Source organism: Halichoeres trimaculatus, unplaced genomic scaffold, assembly GCF_033239565.1.
Source record: "Halichoeres trimaculatus isolate MK-OKI-2021-1 unplaced genomic scaffold, fHalTri1.1 fHalTri1_scaffold_21, whole genome shotgun sequence".
NCBI classification, from domain to species: Eukaryota; Metazoa; Chordata; class Actinopteri; order Labriformes; family Labridae; genus Halichoeres; species Halichoeres trimaculatus.
Window position 1 is genome coordinate 3,910,001 of NW_027437199.1, and position 23,079 is coordinate 3,933,079.

Consider the following 23,079-nt stretch of genomic DNA (forward strand, 5'->3'; position numbering starts at 1 on the left):
AGGCTGTAAAAATGCTGCTAAAATAAACAGTGAGACAATGTAGCCAAGAATAATTACTCTTTTATTATTCTCAAACATATGACACATCCACAAAACAATACCAAAGTATTATTTGAGTGTAACTTTATGCTGAGTTTACTTCACTTGAGTGAAAGTTACGCCAATTTTACTGAACATCTTTCACTCGTGATTTACAAGTGAACTGAAACTGCAAACTCAACATCACAGAACCGATCGAAAAACATCTAAATTCAGGCTAAATGCTAACTCTGCTTCCTGCCTGAGAGAGCATGACAAACACGGTGTTTGGTTGCCTCATTAGCCGGCTGCTAATGGAAACAGATCATTAAAGAGTCGAGCAGGACTAAAAGCTGGCTGAGTGTTTGTGTGTTTGATCTCCATCCTGGGACACAGTCAGAGAATACACTCTATGTTCACAGGGGGTTATGTTTACTCGATCTATTCAGATTCAGGGGAAGTCGATGTTTCCTAAAGTTTCCTGAAAATAATAATTTTAAAGATCAAGCTGTCCAGGTGTGAATGGGTATCTGTTTGTGTTTGTCAGGTTTCTATGTGACCTTGGTGGTGAATCGCTGGTGGAATCAGTTTGTCAACCTGCCCTGGGCTGACCGAATGATGTTCCTCATCTCCAGGTTTGTTCAGTCCATCAGCTAGGCCTCAAGTACAAATATTTAAAGTATAATGTTTGAATATTCAAATTAAAAAAGTCCCCCAACTTAAATGATCACATATTGGTCTGTTTGCTCAGTGAACCATTCAGTTAAAGTTATCTCTTCCTCCAGCTGTGTTCAGGGTAAAGATGAATATGGCCGTCTCCTTCGCCGAACGCTGGTACGCTACGTAAACCTGACATCACTTCTCATCTTCCGCTCTGTGAGCACCGCTGTCTGCAAACGATTCCCAACCATGGACCATGTGGTGGAAGCAGGTGAGATTTAAAAAGGTGATGAGGTAAAGTGAGATTAGGTGAGATGAGATGAGAATGAGAAAAACTGAGATGAAATGGGATTACACAAAATGGGATGAGGAGAGATTAGACTATATGAAAGGAAACAGAGATGAGATTAGGTGAGATAAGAAAACCTGGGAGGACTTGAGATGAGATGAGATGAGATGAGATGAGATGAGATGAGATTAGATTAGATTAGATTAGATTAGATTAGATTAGATTAGATTAGATTAGATTAGATGAGATGAGATGAGATTAGATTAGATTAGATTAGAATAGATAAAGTGAGATGAGATGAAGGGAATTGAGATGAGAAGAACTGAGATGAAACAAGATGCAAAATGAGATGAGGAGTGATTAGATGAGATTAGAGGAAATAGAGATGAGATTGGGTGAGATAAGAGGACCTGGGAGGACTTGAGATGAGATGAGATGAGATGAGATGAAATGAGATAAGATGAGATAAAATGAGATGAGAAAAAAATCAAACAAGGTGAGGTGAGATGAGAAGTACTGAGAAGTACTGAGATGAGGTGAGATGAGGTGATATCAAAAGAACTGAGATGAAATAGGAGAGAATGAGATAAGATAAGAGGAGAACAATTTCAATGAGATGAGGTGAGGTGGGCTTAACTGAGATGAGATGAGATGAGATGAGATGAGATGAGATGAGATGAGATGAGATGAGATGAGATGAGATGAGATGAGGAGATGAATTTTGGTGAGATAAAATGTGAGAAGGTTAGATTAAGTGAGATGAAAAGAAATGAGATTTTTACCATCATTGTTTGAAAATATTAAAAAAAGATTAAATTAAAATAGTCCATTTTGATATAGACTGTAATTTGAGGAAGAATGTTGAAAGTGTTGACATTTAAGGTGCCAGTAAGGTATATAGTGTAGTTTTGGATTTTATAAAAAGAGAAATAGAAATCCAAAAAAAAAAGAAATGGGTCAAGATAGTTTATTCTTGATTGATAAAGTAAAAGATAAGAAAAGACTTAAACTTGAAACAATAAGCTGGTTCTGAATGTCTTTTCCTGAGCTCCCCATGTTGCATGTTGTGTCAGATGGAGTTCAGCTTCTTCCCGGCTGCTCCACCGTCTTCCTGTTACCATCTAATTCAACCCCAGGGATTGGCTCATTATTTGCCAGTTACAGCAGCAGCAGAAGTTAATTGTTATGATGAGCATGTTGTACCTGATTGTTGGACAGAATTCAGAGTGAAATAATCAGAACATCTGCCTCAACACAAGATTTTCATGATTAAAATAAAAGGAAGATGACAGATGTATGGTGTAGTTTCTGATACGATGAGTTTCAGGTTGATTAAGTTCTTTTTCTGCTCGCCTGTAGGTTTCATGACCCCAGAGGAGAGGAAGGTGTTCGAGAACGTCCGCTCTCCACACCTCAAGTACTGGATTCCTGTCGTCTGGTTCACAAACTTGGCCTCCAAAGCTCGACAGGAAGGACGGATCCAGGACAGCATCGACCTGCAGAGCATTCTTCAGGTCAATGACTCAAGATACACTTGGTATTTAGATTCTGTGTCCAATAAGTGTTTCTGGTAAAATGCTTAAAATCAACATTAAAAAAACAAACAAAACAGAAAAAATACACAGTTTTTGACCTATCTTGTTTCATATCATGTATATTATTAACTGCCTTTTTCCAAAAGTTTACAAAGTTTATGGTTTTCTTCAACATCTCAATGCGATTTATTTTTGGTGACCCTTGTGGTGACAACTGGGAAGTGCAGGTGTAATTTAAGCCTATATAATTATTAAAGTTTTTTTCCCCCTGTTTTAATCATTCTTAAAGAAAATAATAATTAACTGCTGTCAAGTAACTACTGAGGTTTTACCAATCCTTTTGCCCAAATATGGCAACTCTTGGCCACCAAAATTCAAAACAGTGACCGCTAAAATGGCAAACTTCAGGTTTCAGAAATGTAGCTATCAAAACACCCTGTAAAAATTTAACCTACCAGACTTTTTTAAGTATACAAAGCTAAATACACTCAAGGACTGTATCTTTAAGTCAGGTAGTAACCGCTCTGGACCTTGGCAGACCATTAGGGCATGACTGAGTGGAGGCATGAAGCATTGGCCTCAAATATCCCTCTGGTGAGACATTAGTAAACATTAATCATGGAACTACCCATTACCTTTATTCATCAAACAGAAAAGGGCAGCGAGGAAACCACACACACTTCAAAGTCTAAATCCCTATTAGACTGTGACCACATACACCAGACATGTGGGTAACGTGACACCCAGAGTGGAGACATCTGTTCTTCCAAACCTGAAAGTGGAGTTACAGAAATCTACCGCTGACCTTACTGAATCTGTGTTTCCGTCTGCAGGAGATGAACGTGTTCAGGACTTGGTGTGCCACTCTGTTCGGCTACGACTGGGTGGGCATCCCTCTGGTTTACACCCAGGTCCGTCCCTCTGTGCCATCGTAACATATTTAAGACGGATGTGACTGCAGCTCATCTAATTACATCATCGTTCGTCATTACTGTAACCCAATCAGAGCTCTCAGACTCCCACGCAGAGATCGAGGGAGGGTCAGTAAAGTCTCTGTTTCTCTCAACAGGTCGTCACTCTGGCTGTCTACACATTTTTCTTCGCTTGTCTGATTGGTCGTCAGTTCCTGGACCCTGCCCAGGGTTACCAAGGCCATGACCTGGATATTTATGTACCTGTCTTCACCCTGCTGCAGTTTTTCTTCTATGCTGGCTGGCTAAAGGTGCATAAATGTCCCTTACTTCCTTCTTTTTCTTCTTCTGTGACCCCCTTCCCTGACTTAGATATAAACAAGCGAGGTTTTCATGTGGCTGACCTTCTCAACTCTTAACCTTGTCCTGCTGTGTCTATAGCACAGCTCGTAAAGTTATTAATAACTTACTCAAAGGCCGTGATCCAGCAAAGCCTCACAAGCCTATCGCTTTGAAGTTCGTCTCACATGTAGCTCTTGAAGTGTTCAATTTTGAGAAATGGTTCGACTTCTCATTCCAAAAACACAAGTGGGAAAGAAAAATTTCCTGCACAGTCTTGTCATTGCAGAGAGGGCCTGAATCCAGGTATTTGTTACTTGCCATCAGGTGGCGGAGCAGCTGATCAACCCTTTTGGAGAGGATGATGACGACTTCGAAGCCAACTGGATCATTGACAGGAACCTTCAGGTCAGCAGCCAATAAATCAGTCTAAGATATGTTTATGTCCTACAGTCTCGTCAAGTCCAGGAAAGATACATTTGCTTTAACCTTGAAGGAACAATTCAGCAACTCTACAAGGAAACTGAATAACTCTCTGGATCCTGCTTAAAAGCTGTTAAACTGTTCTTGCAGGTGTCTCTGCTGGCTGTGGATGAGATGCACATGAACCTGCCTCATATGACCAAAGATATCTACTGGAACGACCTGGAGGCCCGGCCTCCGTACACTGTGGCTGCTGCCGACTACTGTATCCCATCCTTCCTGGGCTCCACAACTGATATGGGGTTATTTTTCATTGATTACATATTGGGACATTTCAAATTGCTGATAGATTGAGACCAAAAGTTGATTGTCTATGATTCTTTTGCTGTTACGCAAGGATTAGTGTCATTGGGATGAAACTTGAAAGGTTTCTAAGGGTATAAAAAAAGGCCGTAGAGTAATGTCAAGGACTTGCATTGTCTTATTGAAAACATTTGATTCAGTAAGTCCATTTGCTAAATGGAAAAGAAACATTATCTTTATCTTTTCCAGACTGTCTGACATCCTGCAGTTTGATGAAGTCGATGGAAGCGACAGTCAACCTCGACCACCAGAGTATCATCTGGCATTGCGCCAAGAGTCGGTAAAACAACATTATCTATTTCATCTGTCAATAATGAGAAGGTGTTAATACTTAGTGCCCCTTGCTCTCCATTGATAAAGTACGTCAGATTTTGGCTTCAACACCCTGAACTTAAGTAGAAGCAAAGATAAAAGTGGATGTCTCTTGGTAGTCCAAGGTAAAGGCCACCCATATTTCAAGTAATATGCAGCAATAGATTTTGTAAGTTGTAATTTGTTATTCCTACAACATTCTCACATTTCATTGGTTATTTCTTCTTTCTTCAAATGTTAAAAAGTGAAGATCAGAGTGTTGTAGTCATAGCTTGTTGTTTTTCCAGGTTCTGGGTCGAGTCCGCCGGCTCTTGAGTGTTCAGGAGCCTCCCGACCTTCGACCCCCTCGACCCACCTTCAAACGTCACAGCAGTGATGCAACTGGGAGCTTCTTCCCAGACTTCAGGTGCAGTATTTGAAGTAGACCACACATCAGTGTTGGGCACTTAAAGCACATGCTAACATCAGGTGACATGGAAGCCATTTCGGTCTTTCTGAATGCACTTTCTCATCAGGGTCCATTCGGGTCCAACACATGTGCACCCACCCTCCTCTTTGGCCATGCCTTCCCCTGGTGTTGACACCCTGTCTACTGTAAAGGAAGTTAGCAGCAACCCTCCATCCCCTAAAGGTTCACCCTCTGCTGATTTCCCCCGGCTAGTCATAAGCCCTCCATTGACCAACGTGGATTCCACTGGTAATGGTGAAGCAGCAAAACCTCAAAATGGACTGGAGCCCTCATCCACTGAGGAGAGACCAGGCATGGAAACCACAAGGTAATTCAATGGTTTTCATGACGACTAGACTATTTTGTCCAACCATGCTCAGTATCAGATCAGGATCTAATTTAAGAAAACACTTTTTTTTTCTTATTTGATTTTCTTAATCCCTTCCTTCCAATCCTTGAGCTTTCCTCGTTTTGCTGACTCAATCTCTGTCCAGGGATGGCTCGGCAGTCTGCTGTTCCCCCACACAGCTGGGACCCAAGGAATTTCGCTGGACGACGCAAAGTATCCACAATCCACCACCTACTCGACCACGTGGGCGCCAGTTCTCCCTCCAGTTCTCCAGACAGACCTCCAAAGGGTCGGTCCGAAGCCTGCCAAGCCCCAAGGGTTTGGGAAGGAGGCAACGGATCCTTGCTCGATTCCAATCCAGACGATCCCCCGGCCCTTCTTCTGATACTCTGCAAATCCCTGACCCTGAGTATGACCAAGATTTCCAAGGAATAGCAGGGACTGAGGAAGACAACAAGGAAGGAAGCAATGACAGTCAAGAGAACAAAAACCCAGATTCCCAATCCCAGAGCTCCGAAAATGTATGATATTAAAAAAAGGCAAAATTGAGCCCAAGTGCAAGCTGGTATGGACATCACCTAACAGGACATGAAGAGGTGGTTATGTTTCTTTGTCACAGTAGACAAACCAACACTTAAAAGAAGTACCCCAAAGAGGACTGTAAAACACAGAAGTAATTTCTTCTTGTGGCCACTAGAGGGACTACAGGTGACCTATGATTGGATTAAGTTCTCAGGAACATTTACTGGACTTAAAAAGTTTAGGTATGCTCTTGTATAACTTTTCTGTCTTTGTGTGTGAAACTTTATATCTGTTGCTGCTGCTTTAACACCTGTTTTATTTAAAAAGAAATGTGACTTATTTCAGTCACTATAAAAGTTTGGTGACAGTTTTGTTTATTCTTGTTTTTGAACAGTGCTGATGAAACTTCAGGATAGGTAAAGTCTTTGTCACTTAATTTCCACTCTTTTATTATCTTCAAAGAGAAAAGACCACCTCAGTGGGTGCTGACATACGGCAAGATATAAAATAACGTCATACCTGCAATGCTAACAAAAAACACAGATTAAACCATAACAAAATAGCATCAAACTGAACTTGTCAGAAATTAGCAAACATTTGATAGTGTCATCTTTTCTGTCTGTTAGCATCAGAGTGCCAGGGTTAATGGCCCATACAGCAGCTGGTCAGTAGAGGGAGCTCTAAAGTAAACTTGTTCAATGTGTTTCATTGCATGAATTACAAAATGCAGTGTAGATCTCTTAAATTCAGCAATATTTATTGATCAGTTTTCAGTTATTGGTATCCATTGGATTATTCTTCTGCTGGGTGCCTAGCTTGCGCAAAGCCAACACGATCCTGTCCTCTATCAAATACGCTGTAGTACTCTGACAGGAATACATCTCCCAGAATCCACAGGGGTCCCTCAGAGGTAACAATATCAACAGCTTGGAAACCACTGAAACACAGCTCCCTGTCCCCGAACAGCTCCTGAAGGTAGAGACAAAAAAACACAGAGAATGCCCATATTTATAAACCTTCACTAGCATAATATGTAATCACTGTGTCAACCATAAAAAAGTAGCTGTTTTTTCTTCGTGCACCAAAAAATAAAAAGACCGAATCCTTTAACATGCTTTTACAACAAATTCTTACAACTGTGAAGAAAGCCAAGCCAAAAAAGAGTAGATCAACAAACCTTTCTGACATATTGCTCAGCAGAGAGTGTGTACTCTTTTCCCCCAAGGACAAATGTCACATGGGGCAAACTGGACAATCTGGCACAGTCGATGAGAAACTGTAAAAACATAAAGAATTATATGCTAACTGGTTTCATTAAAAGGACTTCAGTTTTTGTAAAATATGGCCTTTTTAAGTGACTCTTTTTAAAGTGTCTTTTAAATATCTGGTTTGGATGTAATAACCTCTCCTATATTTGTTGGGCTAGCTCCGATCAGCTGCTGCAGGTTGAGGATGTCGTTGGTTGGTCCAGCAATGAGGGACGTTCCTGTGTCGACGATGACCTGGCAACCCTGGGGACAGAACGAGCTTGTACCCTGAACAGCCACACTGAAACACACATTAGGACATTGCTGGGCTGACTTTTTAAATACAGGTGGTAAATCATTTTGAAAGTGAATTATTGTTATTGTGAGGGAAACCTGTCCATTTTAATCTGCCAGTAGCCCTTGGCAGTCACAGGGTTCCAGTTGATTGGTCCGGTGTAAAACGTCTCATCTGTTCCACCCAGCAACAGTTCCCCCTCTGGGTTGCTTTCCTTGCTTTTCCTGCAGAGACAAAAACACATTTCCATCAACAGAGTGCAGACCCAGCAGAGAAAGAGACTTTCCCAGAATCATCTGTTACCCCAGGGACCCTTTGACCACCACAATCCCATATAAGCCCTGCAACTCTTTGACAATACAGGAAATACTCCTTGCCAGCTTTTCTTTGTGAAGCCCATAAACCATCAATGTCTTGGATTTCTCCTAAACTTTCGGGAATATTTTCAACTACTTTGAAGCATTAAACTCTGATGCAAGTCTTGGGCACTTTGAAGCTCGCTGAACCTTTTGGGCATCTGGAACCCTTGTATTCTCCAAATACTTCCAAGCAATCAAATTTTAGGGTAAGGAAAACCTTAAGAAAGAGGTGTCTGCTCAGACTGTGTCCAGATCCTGAAGATAGACACAGGTAGATCCCTGTGGACCATGAACCAGCTTTGAAATTGGCCAGTAACTCGATCATCACTAAACCTTTGGGGGTTCCTGGAATTCCGGGATTACTCTGGAAATTTGGCTCTTGACCAAATGCCTTGAACCATGACTGAAGAATCAACAAGTCAGTGTTTAAAACCCAGACTCTTATTGGACAGAAAATACATCTTGCTGAACACCAAAAACTTGTCGGGGACATGCTACAAGACAAAGGTTGGACTCCAACCTCTGAAGTCGGAGATCTCTATTGACTCCCAAAAGAACGGACCCAGGACCCTTAGACTTCTCAGATTCCTCTTAAGAGTACAGTAGACTACTTATAAGGCCTTAAACTTTAATCCAACTCCTTGGCATCTTTGAAACATCTGGATTCTTTAGAAACTCCCTTGAACCCCGTTGGGAGAAACATCTTACAGCAATGGGCCTAAGCAAGATTTGACACAAAAGGTAAGGAACACCTAGAGACAGAAGTGTCACAACACCCAGTGACTCTGTCAGTTGGGTGTCAGGTTAGACATGTCTGGAGCCCCTTAAATTGAATTGGGTTTGTCTAAACTTGTGTAAACCTCTTGATCCCCCTTATAACCCTTGAGATCTCTTGCGCTGTTTGAATATTTGGACTCTCATGAAAGACAGGGAGCTCTCTTGCGTCCCTTCCAGCACTGGTCAAGTTGCACCCATGACACCGGTCTGTGAACGCCCCTTAAGCTTTCAACCTCTCTGTTGGGGTCGCACCTGCTGAGGTAGAAAGAGAAGACGGGCTCCTCCACCATCTTCTGTGCCAACATGTTGTCAAAGACAGGATTCCCAAGGATCTCCGCCAAGGACGGGTAACCCAACCCCAGAACACCGTCAAATTTGGCCATTACGAATGCAGCTCCTGGCTCGTAGACTGATTCCCCAAACTCTTGATTGAGGGCCATCAGACCTCCAATCTGGAAGAGAGGACCAATGATTTATCAGTGCAGGAAAAAAAACAATAACACCAACCCAAAATTGTTTTTGTTTTGAACACTGCTTTGGATGGAATGGTTTTATGGCTCTTGTCAACATTGTTTATGCCATAAAACAATCAAGCATTCGTAGAATATGTTGCACCTTCAGTGTGTCTCTGCCCATGACTCCCAGGAGATGTCCTGAGCCATAGTGAATCCCAAACATCCGACCATCATGACGAAATGAAGTGGAATCAAAGGCCCTGAAACGTCTGTGCAACGCTGTGAACATGCAGATATGTCAACAGAAACTTTGACCCTCTTATCAAACTGTCGTGTTGCCCTGACCAACAAAAAGAAACCATCATGAAATACTGATACGTAAGTCAAACATGTGAATAAGTCATGTAATGTGGGTTTATATTATGCTGAAGATGTGGTTTATTTGATCTAAGTTTTGTCCCAGAGTACCACAAGCTTGGCTGACACAGTAGGAAGAAGGCACCCAGAGGTCGGATGATCCGGTGTCGAACACCACAGAGAAGTTCTGCTCTGGAGTCCCCAGACTGATTTCACCATAATACTGAGCCTGTAACAGAAACACTTTAACCGTTTCCACAAGTTGAGAGCACATCCCAGAGGAGGAGTTGGTGGGAGATTCAGGTTTGTTCTTACGTCCATGAAGTTGTAAATCTTCTCACTGGAGCGTCCAAGCCGCAGTGATGGCGTGCCGGGAGGGAAGCACTGAGCGTAGCGTCGGTTAAACATGTCAGGACGGTGATCCGTTAGAAACTCCTGCAGCAGGCCGCTGGCACGTAGCTGGGAACGAATCGAAGGCACCCGCCTCAGAGGGACCCTGAGGGGCACATTTTAGCATCAGTGGACCCATTTGTTGCATCCCATTGGTGTTCCCAAGGTTTTCAAGATTTCAGCAATAAGTTAGCACAAATTTATACCCAAGTCACTCGATCAAGTTAGCTTAGCATCAGTACACAAACTTAATAACTTAAATGTTGGTAAGCTAGCTTAGACTTCTTTTTCAGTCTTTCCAAGCAATGTAACTGGCCATTAGTATCAGTTGTGTTTGCAAGATTAAATCTCTGCAAGAATTTTGCACAATTTCTGTGAAGATACACGGTTGTGCAAAAATCTTGAGGATGTTTAATTCCTCCTTTGCAAAGCTTCTTAGGTTATAGACTGGTGGGAAGAATTAGAAACATAAGCCTCTGTAGATCATAACGTCAACCTGTTGCTTAAATTCAGTTACAACTTGATTCAAAAAAACACCTTGGATAAAAGCTTTATTGGCGTGATACCAAATTAGAAAAGTCTGCCTTTATAATTTGCACGGTATAAGTGAACAACAGATGTTTATTTCATCCTACCTGACCAGCGCCGAGCTCGTCCATGTCCAAATGAGCAGCAGCACCAACACAAACCTCGACATGTCTGTCAGTGAGTCCGTCTGTGTGTCAGACTGAGGTTTGTCAGATGAGGAGGACTTTATCAGGACTCAGTCCAGCTCTGATTGGATCTGAGAGAGGAATCCACCCAATTCAACAAAATCTCATTGCACTTTTTAACTTGACTAAACTGTTTTGTCATGATTTGAGTCAGATATATTTTCAGGTGAGTTGATTTCAAATCTTTGGGAGGAACAGAAATGTTAAGGAATGAGTCAAACTACTTCTTAAACTAAATAACATCAAACCCTTCTTGTGTTTCTTGGACTTTTTGAGATATTTAGTTCTGACAGGGCAGTCGTACAACAACACGAAATCTTAAGACCCGTTGAAAAATTACAATTTACGTTTTTACTATCGGATCCTGAACAGGTCGTTGAGATGTAGCATCTCAAAATACAAAAAGATAAAAAACTTAAAGACACATTCATTTAAGCAGGCCTTTGACTCTTCCTCTACAAGTTATTATCTTAAAATTGTTTTTAGTCCTTGCTGTGTGACTACATTTTTAATGTTTTCTTTTGTGTGTGTGTTGTTCTGATCTTAACTTATTTTATATTTTTATTTTCTGTGAAGCACTTTGTGACTCCGTTCTGTGAAAGGTACCTAACTAAATCAAATTTACTTACTTACACAAAAAATTGAGTAAACAAATTGTTGCAAACAATGATTGAAGTGAAATTGGCCACATCTCAAATAATCTGAAAAACCCTTAAAAGAGAAATAAAGTCTGAAAAAATGACTCATGATGAGGAGCTCCACCGCTTATCTTGATGCTTGTTTCCAGGAGGCTTGTGGGAACGTTGCACCAAGTGGTGATCAACCACTGGCTGAATCTCAATGTCACCCCTTAACCCTGAAAAGTGTCTGAGTGTATAAGTCTACAAGGGCTCTTTGATTGGGACTGTACTTTACCACATCTCACACAACCTGCATGTCATAATTTAGCTCACCTGAGCTGACAGTGCTCCCACAAGTCAAAACAGTTTATCCACCAAACTGAGAGAAACATGAGTTTGCAAAATCTGATTTAATTCATCAAACTACACATACCGTGTGTGTAAAGATATAAATATTTGGGAAGCGGTTTTATACATTTATTCTCAAAGACAGGTAGACTTATATTTATGAAACACCCACATTTGTCTAATTTCTACGGATCTTGTTCGCCATCTCTCTTTCTTCAATTTCCGTATTACGCATTCGTTTAACCTGCCGTGTTTGTGGGCTTCCCGTCTCTATGGTTTCACGTCACATTAAAATGAACTCTGGGTAATTCCCTCACGGAAAGGGTGCAGTAAGGGCTCATAAAGTCAGCAAGCGATCCCTCACGCACTTTGTGATTTGACAGTGGGACAGCCCTAAGCCCTTATGGACTTTGCGGCAGCGCGCCTTAAAGTCAGTGAGTGTGTGAGTGTGGACAATGGGATTGGGCCACTGTCTTGATCTGATGTACACTTCTGTAAACTTCCCTCTTCATCCATCCCCAAATTTTCTCAGTGTGATTTAGATCAGGGGAACATCAGGATGGTCCCAACGAGTGAGGTTAGCATAGTTTATTAGTCTATACACTCTCACTTATTCATCTTGTCAGTTTTGCCCAGACACTTTTTATCTTTATCTACTTAGTATCATGTTATTTACTTACTGAAACTGTATTTTCACCTTCACTACCTTTTATTTTCTGCACTCTGGCAAAACTGGATCTGGATCTGATCTCAAAACTCTGAGATTACAAACCTCACACAGTTATACACTTCAGTCTTATTTGGTAACTTTGTCTGTTTACTGTCGGAGGTCTCAGTCACTCTGACCTGTTGGAGCACACACTGCCAACGCTGAGTCAAACATCACAGCTAAATGACGGAGGTGCATTCTGATTGGCTGGTTTCATGTCAGAAAAACACTGCCATGTATGGGTTTGGGAAGCTTTGAGCTGCATTTATCAGCAGATTTCCACAGTCCTGTGTGGACAAAACTATTTTTAAAAACAAATGAAGGGGGATGTTCGGTTTTGGAAAATACCCAACTTCATGTCTGAAAGAGTTTTGTAACAGATCTGAACACAACTCTGTAGAGAAAGCTCAACAAAACATTTGAAGAAGTGATGATTTAATATTTCCTGCAGGACTAACTCAGCTAAGAAGGCTAACTTCTCAGAGTTCAGTGTAAACACATTTGAAAGTAAAAAGTGGCGTCAGACGTGCTGTGAAGTGAAATAAAGACGAATCTTCTGATGAGGACTGGATTCTTTTAATTCAGTAAACAAAACATCCAACTTATCATCAGAGCGGTGTCGTAACAAACAAGCTAACGTTAGCATAACCAGCGTCCTGTGTGGACTTCAGTTAGCCATGTTCTATGATTAGCTAGCGTTAGCCAGCAAGCTCGTGCAGTGCTTCCACAGAGAAAGTTTGACAGAAATAACAGCGGAGCGTTTCTTTATGTCGAGCTACACAAAGGTGATAAATAACAAAACGGATCCCCTCCACGGTTTCATCATCATCTTCGTCTTTTAGCAGGGGTGATGGTCAGGGACTCTTTTCCTACAAAACAAGAATCAGAAAGTTAGTGTTGAAACTGGCTACCAATGACATAAAATAAGATAATCTGTTGGAAATATCTATGACAGGTGTTCTGGACTGACCTGGGAGCTGCTTTAATGATGTTATCCACCCTCAGGATCATCTCAGCGGCTTCAGAGGCGCTCAGCAGCACCTGACGCTTCACCTGGAACGACTCTGTGATCCCCAGCTCGGCCATGCTGCCCACTGTGCCTTCAGACATGTCTGCAGGAAACACACACACACACTTAGTTAAAGCTAAAAAGCTCTGTATTTTATTAGAGGAAGAGGCCACTCACTCAGTCCGAACGTGGTCTTGTTCTCCTGATGTGCAGCTCTCAGCTGAGCCACCAGGTCGGCGCTGTCGTAGCCGGCGTTGTCGGCGATGATGGTCGGCAGCTGTGATTGGAAACAAACTCTGTTTTAACACCTTAAGCTTAAAGTGATCCTCCGGGATGGAACAAGTTGGGTCCTATCACAAGGTTTAGGGCAGAAATTACCCCTACAGCAGTGTTTTTGTGCAGCAGAAGCCCAGAGCGCTCGCACCAAACACCCCCTCCCTGCTCCTCTGCAGGTTTCCTCTGCACTCAGACGGGGCCATTTTTTACTTGACCAAAAACACAAATAAATGGACTCCCACCAAAAAAATCTGATATCGGTCTGCATTCATGCTTTATTTAGAGAATTTTCAGCGTGTTACTTTCACACAAAAACACCGCTAATAAGGCTCTGGTTCTCATCGTGTCGTAAAACAGCGCTACCTCCGCTGCAGAGCCACAGCTGGCTACGAGGCGCTCGCCACTTAGTGTATCAGTCCGCGCGCGGCGACCAGATATAAACACACACAGTTAGTCTGCCAGGACGAAGAGACACAATGAGAACTAGAGCCTTATTTAGCATTGTTTTTGTGTGAAAGTAACGCGCTGAAAATTCTCTAAATAAAGCATGAATGCAGACTGATATCAGATTTTTTCGGTGGGAGTCCGTTTATTTGTGTTTTTGGTCAAGTAAAATGTGGCCCCGTCTGAGTGCAGAGGAAACCTGCAGAGGAGCAGGGAGGGGGTGTTTGGTGTGAGCGCTCTGGGCTTCTGCTGCACAAAAACACTGCTGTAGGGGTAATTTCTGCCCTAAACCTTGTGATAGGACCCAACTTGTTCCATCCCGGAGTATCACTTTAATTTTGAAAATGTAAAAATAGGACAAACTTTGAGAAAATTTTTGACAAAACAACAGAAAGTTTCGAGACGTACCATCCTCAAAGCTTTGGCGAATGACTCCATGGCGACTGCCTCCTTTCCTGGCGTCCTATTGGCCAGATCAGTTACCACTTTGGCCATCAGCATCTCAGAGCAACCTGTGAAAAAGACAGAGGTGAGAAAAATATATGGGAAAAGTCCAAACATATATAAAAATTTACAAAAAAAACTACAAAAAAAAACAGTTATATGTCATAACGAGGAAAAAAAAGTCAGTGTGAGTGTGTGTGTTTGTACCTCCTCCATAGATGGTACGTGGCTCCTTCACGGTCTGAGCCAACACACACAGAGCGTCGTGCAGCGAGCGCTCGGCCTCGTCCAGAATCTGCTGAGTCGCTCCTCGCAGGACGATGGTGCACGCCTCACCTGAGGGTCAGAAAAAGAGGAGGTCAGGTGTCAAAGGTCGCAATGACACTCATATATGTGTGTGTGTGTTGTGTTTGTGTGTGTCTTTACCCATGGCGACTCCAGAGAAGTGGATGAGTGTGTCCTCCCCGATCATCACCTCCTCGATCAGCTTGCAGTGACCCAGTTTGACCAGCTCAGGGTGATCGAAGGTGGAGGTGATCTCTCCTCCTGTTCACACACACACACACACACGCACACACATCATCAGTTGCTCTGTTAACTTCATTAAAGAAGCAGAAATAAAATGTTTTACCAGCTGAAATCATAAAAACAGATCATAAACGTTTCGCCCACCTGTGACCAGAGCGAGGCGCTCAACGCCGGCGAAGTCAGCGTGCTCGATGGCCATGACTCCAGCCTGAGCAAAGAGCTGCTCTGGGTAGTTGTAGATCAGCTGTCTGTGAAGAAACGCACAGGTTAATACTTCACACAGACAGCAGCAGCGCCCTCTACTGGACGTTCGATGCTACTACATGATCTGAAGACTTGTGAGGACCTGTTGATGAAACAGTTGATCCCGTGTTTCAGGATCCGGTCGACCTTCTCCTTCATCTTCTCTTTCTCTGCCAGTTCGATCTCTGCGACCTTCGCCGTGGAGTCGACGCGAACCCTGGAGCCAAAGATCTGACACGAACAGAAAGAAGATTTAATTTAACTGCTCATAACCCAACTGGTTCATTTTTAGTTATGATACAAGCATAAAATCGAAAGTGATGCACCTCAGCTCGACTTTCTAAAACCTAAGTGTGTGTTTGTGTGTGTACCTTGATCTTGTCTGTGTCCATGCCGGTGTTGGCGATCAGGATGTTGACGTTCTCGAGCCTCTTTGGTTGGTTCACACCGATCTTCTTGTCCAACAGGAACCCTGAAAGTAGCACAAACACACGTGTGACCTTACAGCAGCCAATCACAGCACAGAGAAGATCAGATCATGAACTTGTGACATCACACCACCGCTCACCTTCGTCCAGGTAGGAGTCGGTGAGTCCTCCTCCGAGCTTCTTGATGATGTGGATGGCCTCCAGGTTCCCAGAGCCCTTCAGCCTCATGACGGCGTTCACAGCGAGGTTGGCGAAGTGATCTTTGTGGTGGGTGAGGAGTTTGGAGGAGAGAGTTGTTCGGGCGATGTTCAGCAGGTCCTCCTGGAAGCGGGCTGGGTCGTTGCTGTGGAAACGAAAAGGAGACAAAATCGATGAATGAAAAAGAAGAAGAAAGTCAAAAAGAGGATGAACTTCTCCTATCTGTCTCAGCCTCACCTGTGGTCCACGGCAGCCTCCCTCAGAGCGTCTCTGGCTGCCTGGGTCGCCTTCCTCCAGCCAGAGATGATGGTCTGTGGGTGAATCTTCTTGGCGATGAGGAGCTCTGCCTCCTGCAGCAGATAACCGGCGTTTAAAAAGCAGCAATCAATGAGGAAACCATAAGTGAGTTGTTCTTTTCAGGAGAGTTTTTTTACCCTCAGCAGCTCTGCAGCGAGCACAGTGACAGAGGTGGTTCCATCGCCGACTTCATCATCCTGAACCTTTGACATGTCTGCAAACGGAGGATCACTTTTACTCGTCGTTTCAGCACAAAATTAAGAGACTTAAATATCGCTTCGTGTCATCAAGTTTGTTGGAATGACAGTCCAGGTTTTCACTCACCAACCAGGACTTTGGCGGCAGGGTTGTCGACTCCGATGGCTTTCAGGATGGTCGCTCCATCATTGGTCACCGTCACTGTCCCACCTTTGCCTCCACCCAGCAGAATCTTATCCTGAAAAAGGAGAGAGGAAGAAACTTAGCAACCAGAGAAAACTTTATACACAAATTCACACCAGGAAGACTTTTTCAGGATCACTCAGAAACTCCTCACAGTCCCTTTAAGTATAAACGTGACCTACCATCCCCTTTGGTCCCAGAGTGCTCTTCACCAGGTCTCCGATAGCGATGGCTCCCACAAATGATGACTGCAGACAAATCAAACCATCTTATTATTTCTTCTTTCTTATAAATATGACCAAAGTACATCGATAGAAAGGGTTAAAGACAACACACCAGTCGGGCAGTTTCTGCTTTTTCCTCATCGGCTCCATGTTTAAAGATGTTGACCGGGGCCATCGATAAGGACGCCTGCAGAGAGACAACAACAATCGATCCATTAACCGAAATTATCTGATTCACACATGAACTAATAACAAATGAAAATGTATCTGAAATCAAGTAGAGCTGAAACGATTCCTCGAATGATTTGAGGTACTCGATTACAAAAATTACTCGAGTAATTTTCTTCGCCTCGAGGAATCGTTTAATTTTAAAAAAGATCAAAGAGTGGTATTTCAAATAGAGCTGAGGCCATATTAAGGGAGTTTTCAGACCCCTCAAGCTACCTCTTATACAAAATAGCAACTAGCAACAAATCTAGCTTCTTTTCTGGAGTTTGGAGACTAATGGGTCATTCTACGAAACGGGCGCCATTTGGGTCCACAACATCTGATGAGATGTACAAGGCACAAAAAATGTGTCAAAGTGTGTTTACAAATTTGGGAGCCACCAAAGCAAGTGCTCCTATAGACATGCTGTATCAGAAAATTCTCTTTCTTAAAGACAAAAATTTTCATTTGAAAAAGAACTGTTCTTTAACTAAACAAAAATGTATTTTATCTGATTACTCGATTAATCAATGGGATTTTCAGTAGAATACTCAAATACTAAAATATTCGATAACTGCAGCCCTAAAATCAAGACGATGTAACAAAAATTATAAAGGAAGTGTTAGAGTGTATCAGCATTATTCAATTTTAAGTTTATGGTCTCTTGTTTGTGCAAAATATTCAAGAGGCTGTTGTACAAAGTTATCAATATCACAAATCAGGTGCTGTAAACATTTATTTTCGGATTTTTTTTTCACTCCATAATTATTCAGATGTATTATTTTATCTTAAATCTGTAAAGTTGAAACATATGTGGCAAGTTTAGTCTATCTGAATCAAATATGATCACTGTTTACAACAGAAAAAAACAGTTTATGTGAAGTATATTGCAGTAGTGAAGAAGAAAAACAACTAATTGGGTTTTTTTTTTAGCACCACAGTCAATGTTGGTTAATACTAACTTAAATACATTTTGCCTCTTTTGCTTTAAATAAAAAAATGGTAAATCAAGAAGATCTTCTTTATCTCTATCAGGCCCTGAACAGTCTTTCTGGAGCTTTTTCTTGATTACTAAAGCGTACATGTCAAAATAACTGTACAGGAGTGGATGCTAGAGTTTTTCTGAGCACACCTGAACGCAGCATCACCAAAGCTCCGCCCATGTCATCTTGGAAACCGCTAGAAGCTTCCAAGTAAGTTTACAATTTTCCCGTTTAAGCAGACTGAACACGAAATATAAAGGTGAAAGCGACTTGGAATTCAATGGTAATTATTTTATTTTGTACATGTTGTTTTCCCTTTTTTATATCACATTATCTTAAAATGCCCTGTTTCAGCCCATTTAGTCCCACCATGACAGCCACAAAGCCGAGCTGACAGGCTAACTTAGCATGCTAACGGGTTCCGTAAGAAGAATGGCAAGGAGCAATCATCACTAACAGTATTTACAGACATGATAGCAAAGAGTAAATTATTTGTGGCACATAAAATATCTTCATCAAGCCCTACCGATTCTAAAAAGACGCATCATAAGTGGTTAGCTTAGCTGTTAGCGTATTCATAATGCCCATGTGCTTACTCGCCGGTAGCACCACAGAGCTAACAGTAAGCTTAAGAGACTCTGGACTAAAAACTGACGATCTTTGGAGAGTTTAAAAGAGTCGCGGTAAATTTTACTACATTTGATACTAAAACAATATTCCCTAGCTGTCTCCGTGCTCTAAACAGTTAAGAAATAAAAGTAAAACCTCACCATGATGTCTGTGATTCAGGACAGAAGTCGTGCACACACAGAAGAAGGGCTGGGCAGGAGAGTGACGTATTGACGTAAGAACGTAATGCTGCGTTCAGGGGTGAGCATGGAAGAACCGGGAAGAACAGCAGCATTACGTTTTTAGTGTTGTTTGTTTAAATAAAAGCTTCAAAACTTAAGTTTTTTAAAGCAAATACTCTAATTAACGTTGTAATTTGACTTAGCATCATCCACCTGTGTTGGGGTCTATTCTTTTTATAATGCTTACCCTATAACCACTTAAAACACAAGACAAGCTAAATAACGCAACAAGTAAAAATTTAAGGTATATATTTGATTGGCTAACTAAATTTTACTTAAAATAAGTATTTTATTCTTTACTCTTGAAATTTCAAATATTGTCTTCATGTGACCCAACCTGGTACAAAAATACAGAAAGAAACCACGACTACCAAAGTGAGAAATTGCATTTATTTAAAAAAAAAAAAAAAAAAAAAACAGCCAAAAAATTTTAATAAAATCATGTGAAGCCACGCTCCCTTCATTTTCTCTTCTGTAAGCCCCGCCTCCTGCCTTTGTGTTTGGGAGCTTGGACAGGAAGGCAGTAGATGTGCATGGGGAAATTACGAAAGTAGCTGCTGACCCACGGCCTGTCGAAGACACAACAGAAACATTAGATTTAAATTTTGCTGTTGTTTCAATTTCTAAAATTTGTATGCTAGCTGTACCCTTAAGCTAACACTGCTTTACAGTGTCTCTGATTCTAAAGGGGGCCATGATTGACAAATTAACATCATGTTGTGTTGTTGACTACGGTAATAATTTAACCCTTATACAATTAGACTGTTTGTGACTAGTAGTGTGGCCCCCTGCTGGCCATTAAAAGGAGTGAAGGTTGTGCAGGTCTCACTTTCAGCCACAAGGCTGGAGCCACTTCCTTCACATGATCTTTAGCAGTGTGTGTATGTGTTGTTTTTGTTTACCTGGAGACTCGCTGGCTGAGGCTCAGGGAATATAGATCTCTTCTTAGCATTTTGTTTTCTTGTTGACGGAGGAATTCAGCTTCTCGTTGGCGCTCGACATCCAGCCGCACAGACTCTCGGAGCTCCGCCTCGATCCGGCCCAGCTAAAAAACAAAACAAACTGGTTAAGATCATGAAGAGAGCAGTAGCTACCCGAAAATTTTAAGAGCTCCCCCTACTGGCTGGCAAGAGTATGGCTTATAGCAAGACAGATAGTTAGAATAGATGTGAAATAAACATTTAAACTAACAAATACTGCGAGCTACAGAAAGAAAGTTGGAGAAAATATTAAAAACACATGAAAAAGTTAAAGCTGCAGTACCAAGGTCTCCCACCAGGGGTGCAAATACTTTCACATTCCATAACACACTTTATTCCAAGATTTTTTTAAACGTTTTCTAAAAGATATTTTTGTAATCACATTTCAATAATTTATCACCAGAAACATCCTTAAGTATTTTTAGAGAGCGGTGAGGTAAAAAATAAATTATTTTTCATTACCTCCTCCAGCAGGCTCCTGTTGTCCTCCAGCTTCCCCTGCTCCTCCATCAAAGCCAAAGATGTCTGGCAGGACTCTCTGTTCACTTCCTGTCTGCGTGCCTCATCCACACCTGGTCGACCTGTCTCACCTGTGCGCCGCTGCGTCTGGATGATCGGAGGAAGGAAACAGGTACTGATGGAGAAAGAGAGAGGGAGGGACAAGAAGCTCATATTTCACATTATCAAGTTGCTATATGTTCAAACTGGATCTCTATGCCAACACACACACACACACACACACACACACACACACACACACACACACACACACACACACACACACACACACACACACTCTTTAATGTAAACCAGTTTCCATACAGATTTGTTTACAGTCGGGTCTGATCACAGTAACGAATCCCTGAAGGTCATGCTTCATTTCAAAGTATCACACACTCACAAACACACACACACACACACACACACACACACATACACACACACACACACACACACACAAAGTTATCAGATTGTCGGGCCAGACTGAGTTTCCTGTGCCGCTCCAGATAGCAGCAAAGTTTCCATTAGGGCTAATATTTGTTCACATCTTTTATTTTTTATTCTTATGATATTTCAAAAATTAAATTTGTACATTTCAGAAATAATTATTTTCGTTAAATTTAAAAACCCAGGAGGAAATAGTCATGGTTTCAAATCTACATTTAAGAGAACTGACTTCATCTTTGAAAAATCCTGAATTCAATTTTATTTTAATGCTTAAAGTTGATAACGCCACAAGGTGTTGAGTTACCTGTGCTCTCTGCTGTCCGACTCCTCCCGGATCTGAGACAAGTGACGACTGCCCAACCTTCCCTGAAACACACACAAGAGCAGCCAGTCAGGGTCTTTTATCATAGACAAACACAATATCTGTTTCACCCCCTGGTGGTGAACCTTGGTACTGCATGAACTGTAATTATAGCATACATGCACCGTGTTGATGTCACTACAAACAAGACACGAGAGCTCACTCTTCATGGACTTTCAGCAACTAAATTTTTTTCCAATCACAATCCTGGACCTGAATCGTAACCAATTATCTTCCAGGGCTTTAACGACCCTCATAGACAGATTAGCCGACCCGGGGTTAAAAATGTCGCATTGGACAGCGTGTTCATAGTGAATATACAACTTGAATGACAAAATGTATTTTCTTTACTTAAAGATCATTTGCGGTTGATAGAGTTCGCCTTCATAACATGTTACAATCACATGGCATCATACTCCCCCCTGGTGGAAGGTCTTTGAATTGCAGGTGCTGCATCTTTGGTGAATATGCATCTTTCTTATTTGGACACACACATTTAAAAGTGCTAACACAAAAATATAACACTAACAGGACATTTCACTTTCATATTTTTCCCCGACTTTATTCCAATCAAATTTCTATGTTACGTCGTAGATATTTTTTTTAATTATTACTTTCCACGTTGGTCAACACATAACTTGATGGTGTTGTCTCGCAGACAGTATTAAAGAGTTGGACAAACACACTCTAAATACAAAATAAAATAGTTGTTTGACAGACAATCAAGTTCTCAAACTCTAGTCATGCTCATACAGCTGCTCACCCCTAGTGGTAGTTCTTGGAATTGCATGTGTTACAACTTAGTGGTAACACAACTTTTTGGTGTGAGGTGGATTCAAACACAGAAAATAGTTCTCAGTCAGCACCAATAAGAGTTAAACTGACTGAACTTTTCCTCTAGTTCCTTATCAGGATGTTATCTTAAAGTAGTTCCAGGAACTTTTTTGTCCCCGTAAAGTAGGTTGGTTTATACAAAGGCGCTAACACTGTAATGCAAATACAAATTATATTATACCAATGGGAACTTTGGAGATGGAGAAAGTATACTTGACATGTAGATTCAGGAGACAGTGGACACACACACACACACACACACACACACAAACACACACACACACACACACACACAGAAGATAGAGTTTCAGTTAATCACACGTTCTTAGAGGTCTGGAGGAAGAGAAAGAAGACAGACAAGTTTCCCCGCTGTCAGTTTCCTTGGTGACAGGAGACATCTGTCCGTCAGTCCATGACCTGATAAATGACACCACACACACACATATACACACACACACTCACACACACACTCACGGACAGCTGAGTAGAGATTAGTTACCTGTATCAGCCAGGGAACATTACACTTGGTTTTTGGACGGTTTGGATGAACAGTTCACAGATTCATTAAAGTATTTCTAAGTCGTCATCTTTAGATGTCTGTGACTTTTCAGAGTTTCAGACAAAGTGATAGCACAAATTTATCCTGTATTCCTTTATTCCCGATAAAAATGATTAATAAATTAGCTAAAAAAAGTTGTAATAAACATTTACCCTGGTTGTTTCTAAACATCATGGTGAGAGTTTCTTTAGAAAACAAATCTTAGCACGTGCAGGACAGCTTCTGGTTTAGCAAGCAAGCGATCCAATGAAATACCAGTAGACGTTACTAATCGTACCATGAATCAAAACCACTTTCACAACAAAAACCCCATGCCTTCATTTACAGACGTGTGTCTGTATAATGAGATAATGATCAGGGAAGTTCAGTCCAAACTCATCATAAAAAGCAGAGATACTCACCGCCTGCTGGACCTCCATCGCTCTGTGTTTAAGTGCAACTTTAC

At 41.6% G+C, this 23,079-nt stretch overlaps 3 protein-coding genes across 3 annotated transcripts in view; 1 reads left to right on the plus strand and 2 right to left on the minus strand.

Moving 5' to 3' along the window:
* LOC141810677 (bestrophin-3-like) overlaps positions 1-6,474 on the plus strand; it is an 8,644-nt gene extending 2,170 nt beyond the window's left edge. Inside the window, exons 4-14 of the mRNA XM_074698433.1 lie at positions 566-653; positions 804-949; positions 2,327-2,481; positions 3,336-3,413; positions 3,572-3,724; positions 4,080-4,160; positions 4,326-4,477; positions 4,728-4,818; positions 5,138-5,256; positions 5,366-5,626; positions 5,793-6,474. Coding sequence (XP_074554534.1) covers positions 566-653; positions 804-949; positions 2,327-2,481; positions 3,336-3,413; positions 3,572-3,724; positions 4,080-4,160; positions 4,326-4,477; positions 4,728-4,818; positions 5,138-5,256; positions 5,366-5,626; positions 5,793-6,174 — 1,706 coding nt within the window. The 3' untranslated portion in view covers positions 6,175-6,474. The remainder of the gene's footprint in view (positions 1-565; positions 654-803; positions 950-2,326; positions 2,482-3,335; positions 3,414-3,571; positions 3,725-4,079; positions 4,161-4,325; positions 4,478-4,727; positions 4,819-5,137; positions 5,257-5,365; positions 5,627-5,792) is intronic.
* A 487-nt stretch (positions 6,475-6,961) lies between these two features.
* Positions 6,962-10,759, minus strand: nots (nothepsin). Its single transcript, XM_074698117.1, has 9 exons — positions 10,685-10,759; positions 9,975-10,155; positions 9,771-9,888; positions 9,463-9,581; positions 9,100-9,299; positions 7,810-7,935; positions 7,573-7,717; positions 7,347-7,445; positions 6,962-7,138 (listed from the first exon to the last, which is right to left on the minus strand). Exons 1-9 carry the CDS (start codon positions 10,744-10,746, stop codon positions 6,962-6,964), a joined length of 1,227 nt encoding a protein of 408 aa, XP_074554218.1. The 5' UTR covers positions 10,747-10,759.
* Positions 10,760-12,999: 2,240 nt separating this feature from the next.
* On the minus strand, positions 13,000-18,962 carry cct2 (chaperonin containing TCP1, subunit 2 (beta)). Its single transcript, XM_074698232.1, has 16 exons — positions 18,872-18,962; positions 17,024-17,098; positions 16,870-16,935; positions 16,631-16,742; positions 16,444-16,520; positions 16,247-16,359; positions 15,952-16,154; positions 15,755-15,855; positions 15,487-15,614; positions 15,285-15,388; positions 15,039-15,158; positions 14,820-14,948; positions 14,577-14,680; positions 13,626-13,725; positions 13,410-13,551; positions 13,000-13,308 (listed from the first exon to the last, which is right to left on the minus strand). Exons 1-16 carry the CDS (start codon positions 18,872-18,874, stop codon positions 13,278-13,280), a joined length of 1,608 nt encoding a protein of 535 aa, XP_074554333.1. The 5' UTR covers positions 18,875-18,962; the 3' UTR covers positions 13,000-13,277.
* Between the last annotated feature and the right edge of the window lie 4,117 nt (positions 18,963-23,079).

Coding starts and splice junctions, on each gene's coding strand:
- nots (XM_074698117.1), bottom strand. CDS start 10,746: ATGTCGAGGTTTGTGTTGGTGCTGCTGCTCATTTGGACATGGACGAGC. Junction 9,300..9,462: donor TGGGCAGAGACACACTGAAG/GTGCAACATATT, acceptor CCTCTCTTCCAG/ATTGGAGGTCTGATGGCCCT. Junction 7,139..7,346: donor CTGAGCAATATGTCAGAAAG/GTTTGTTGATCT, acceptor CTCTACCTTCAG/GAGCTGTTCGGGGACAGGGA.
- cct2 (XM_074698232.1), bottom strand. Junction 15,389..15,486: donor ATCAACTGTTTCATCAACAG/GTCCTCACAAGT, acceptor GTTTCTTCACAG/ACAGCTGATCTACAACTACC. Junction 13,726..14,576: donor TCGCCAAAGCTTTGAGGATG/GTACGTCTCGAA, acceptor TTCCAATCACAG/CTGCCGACCATCATCGCCGA.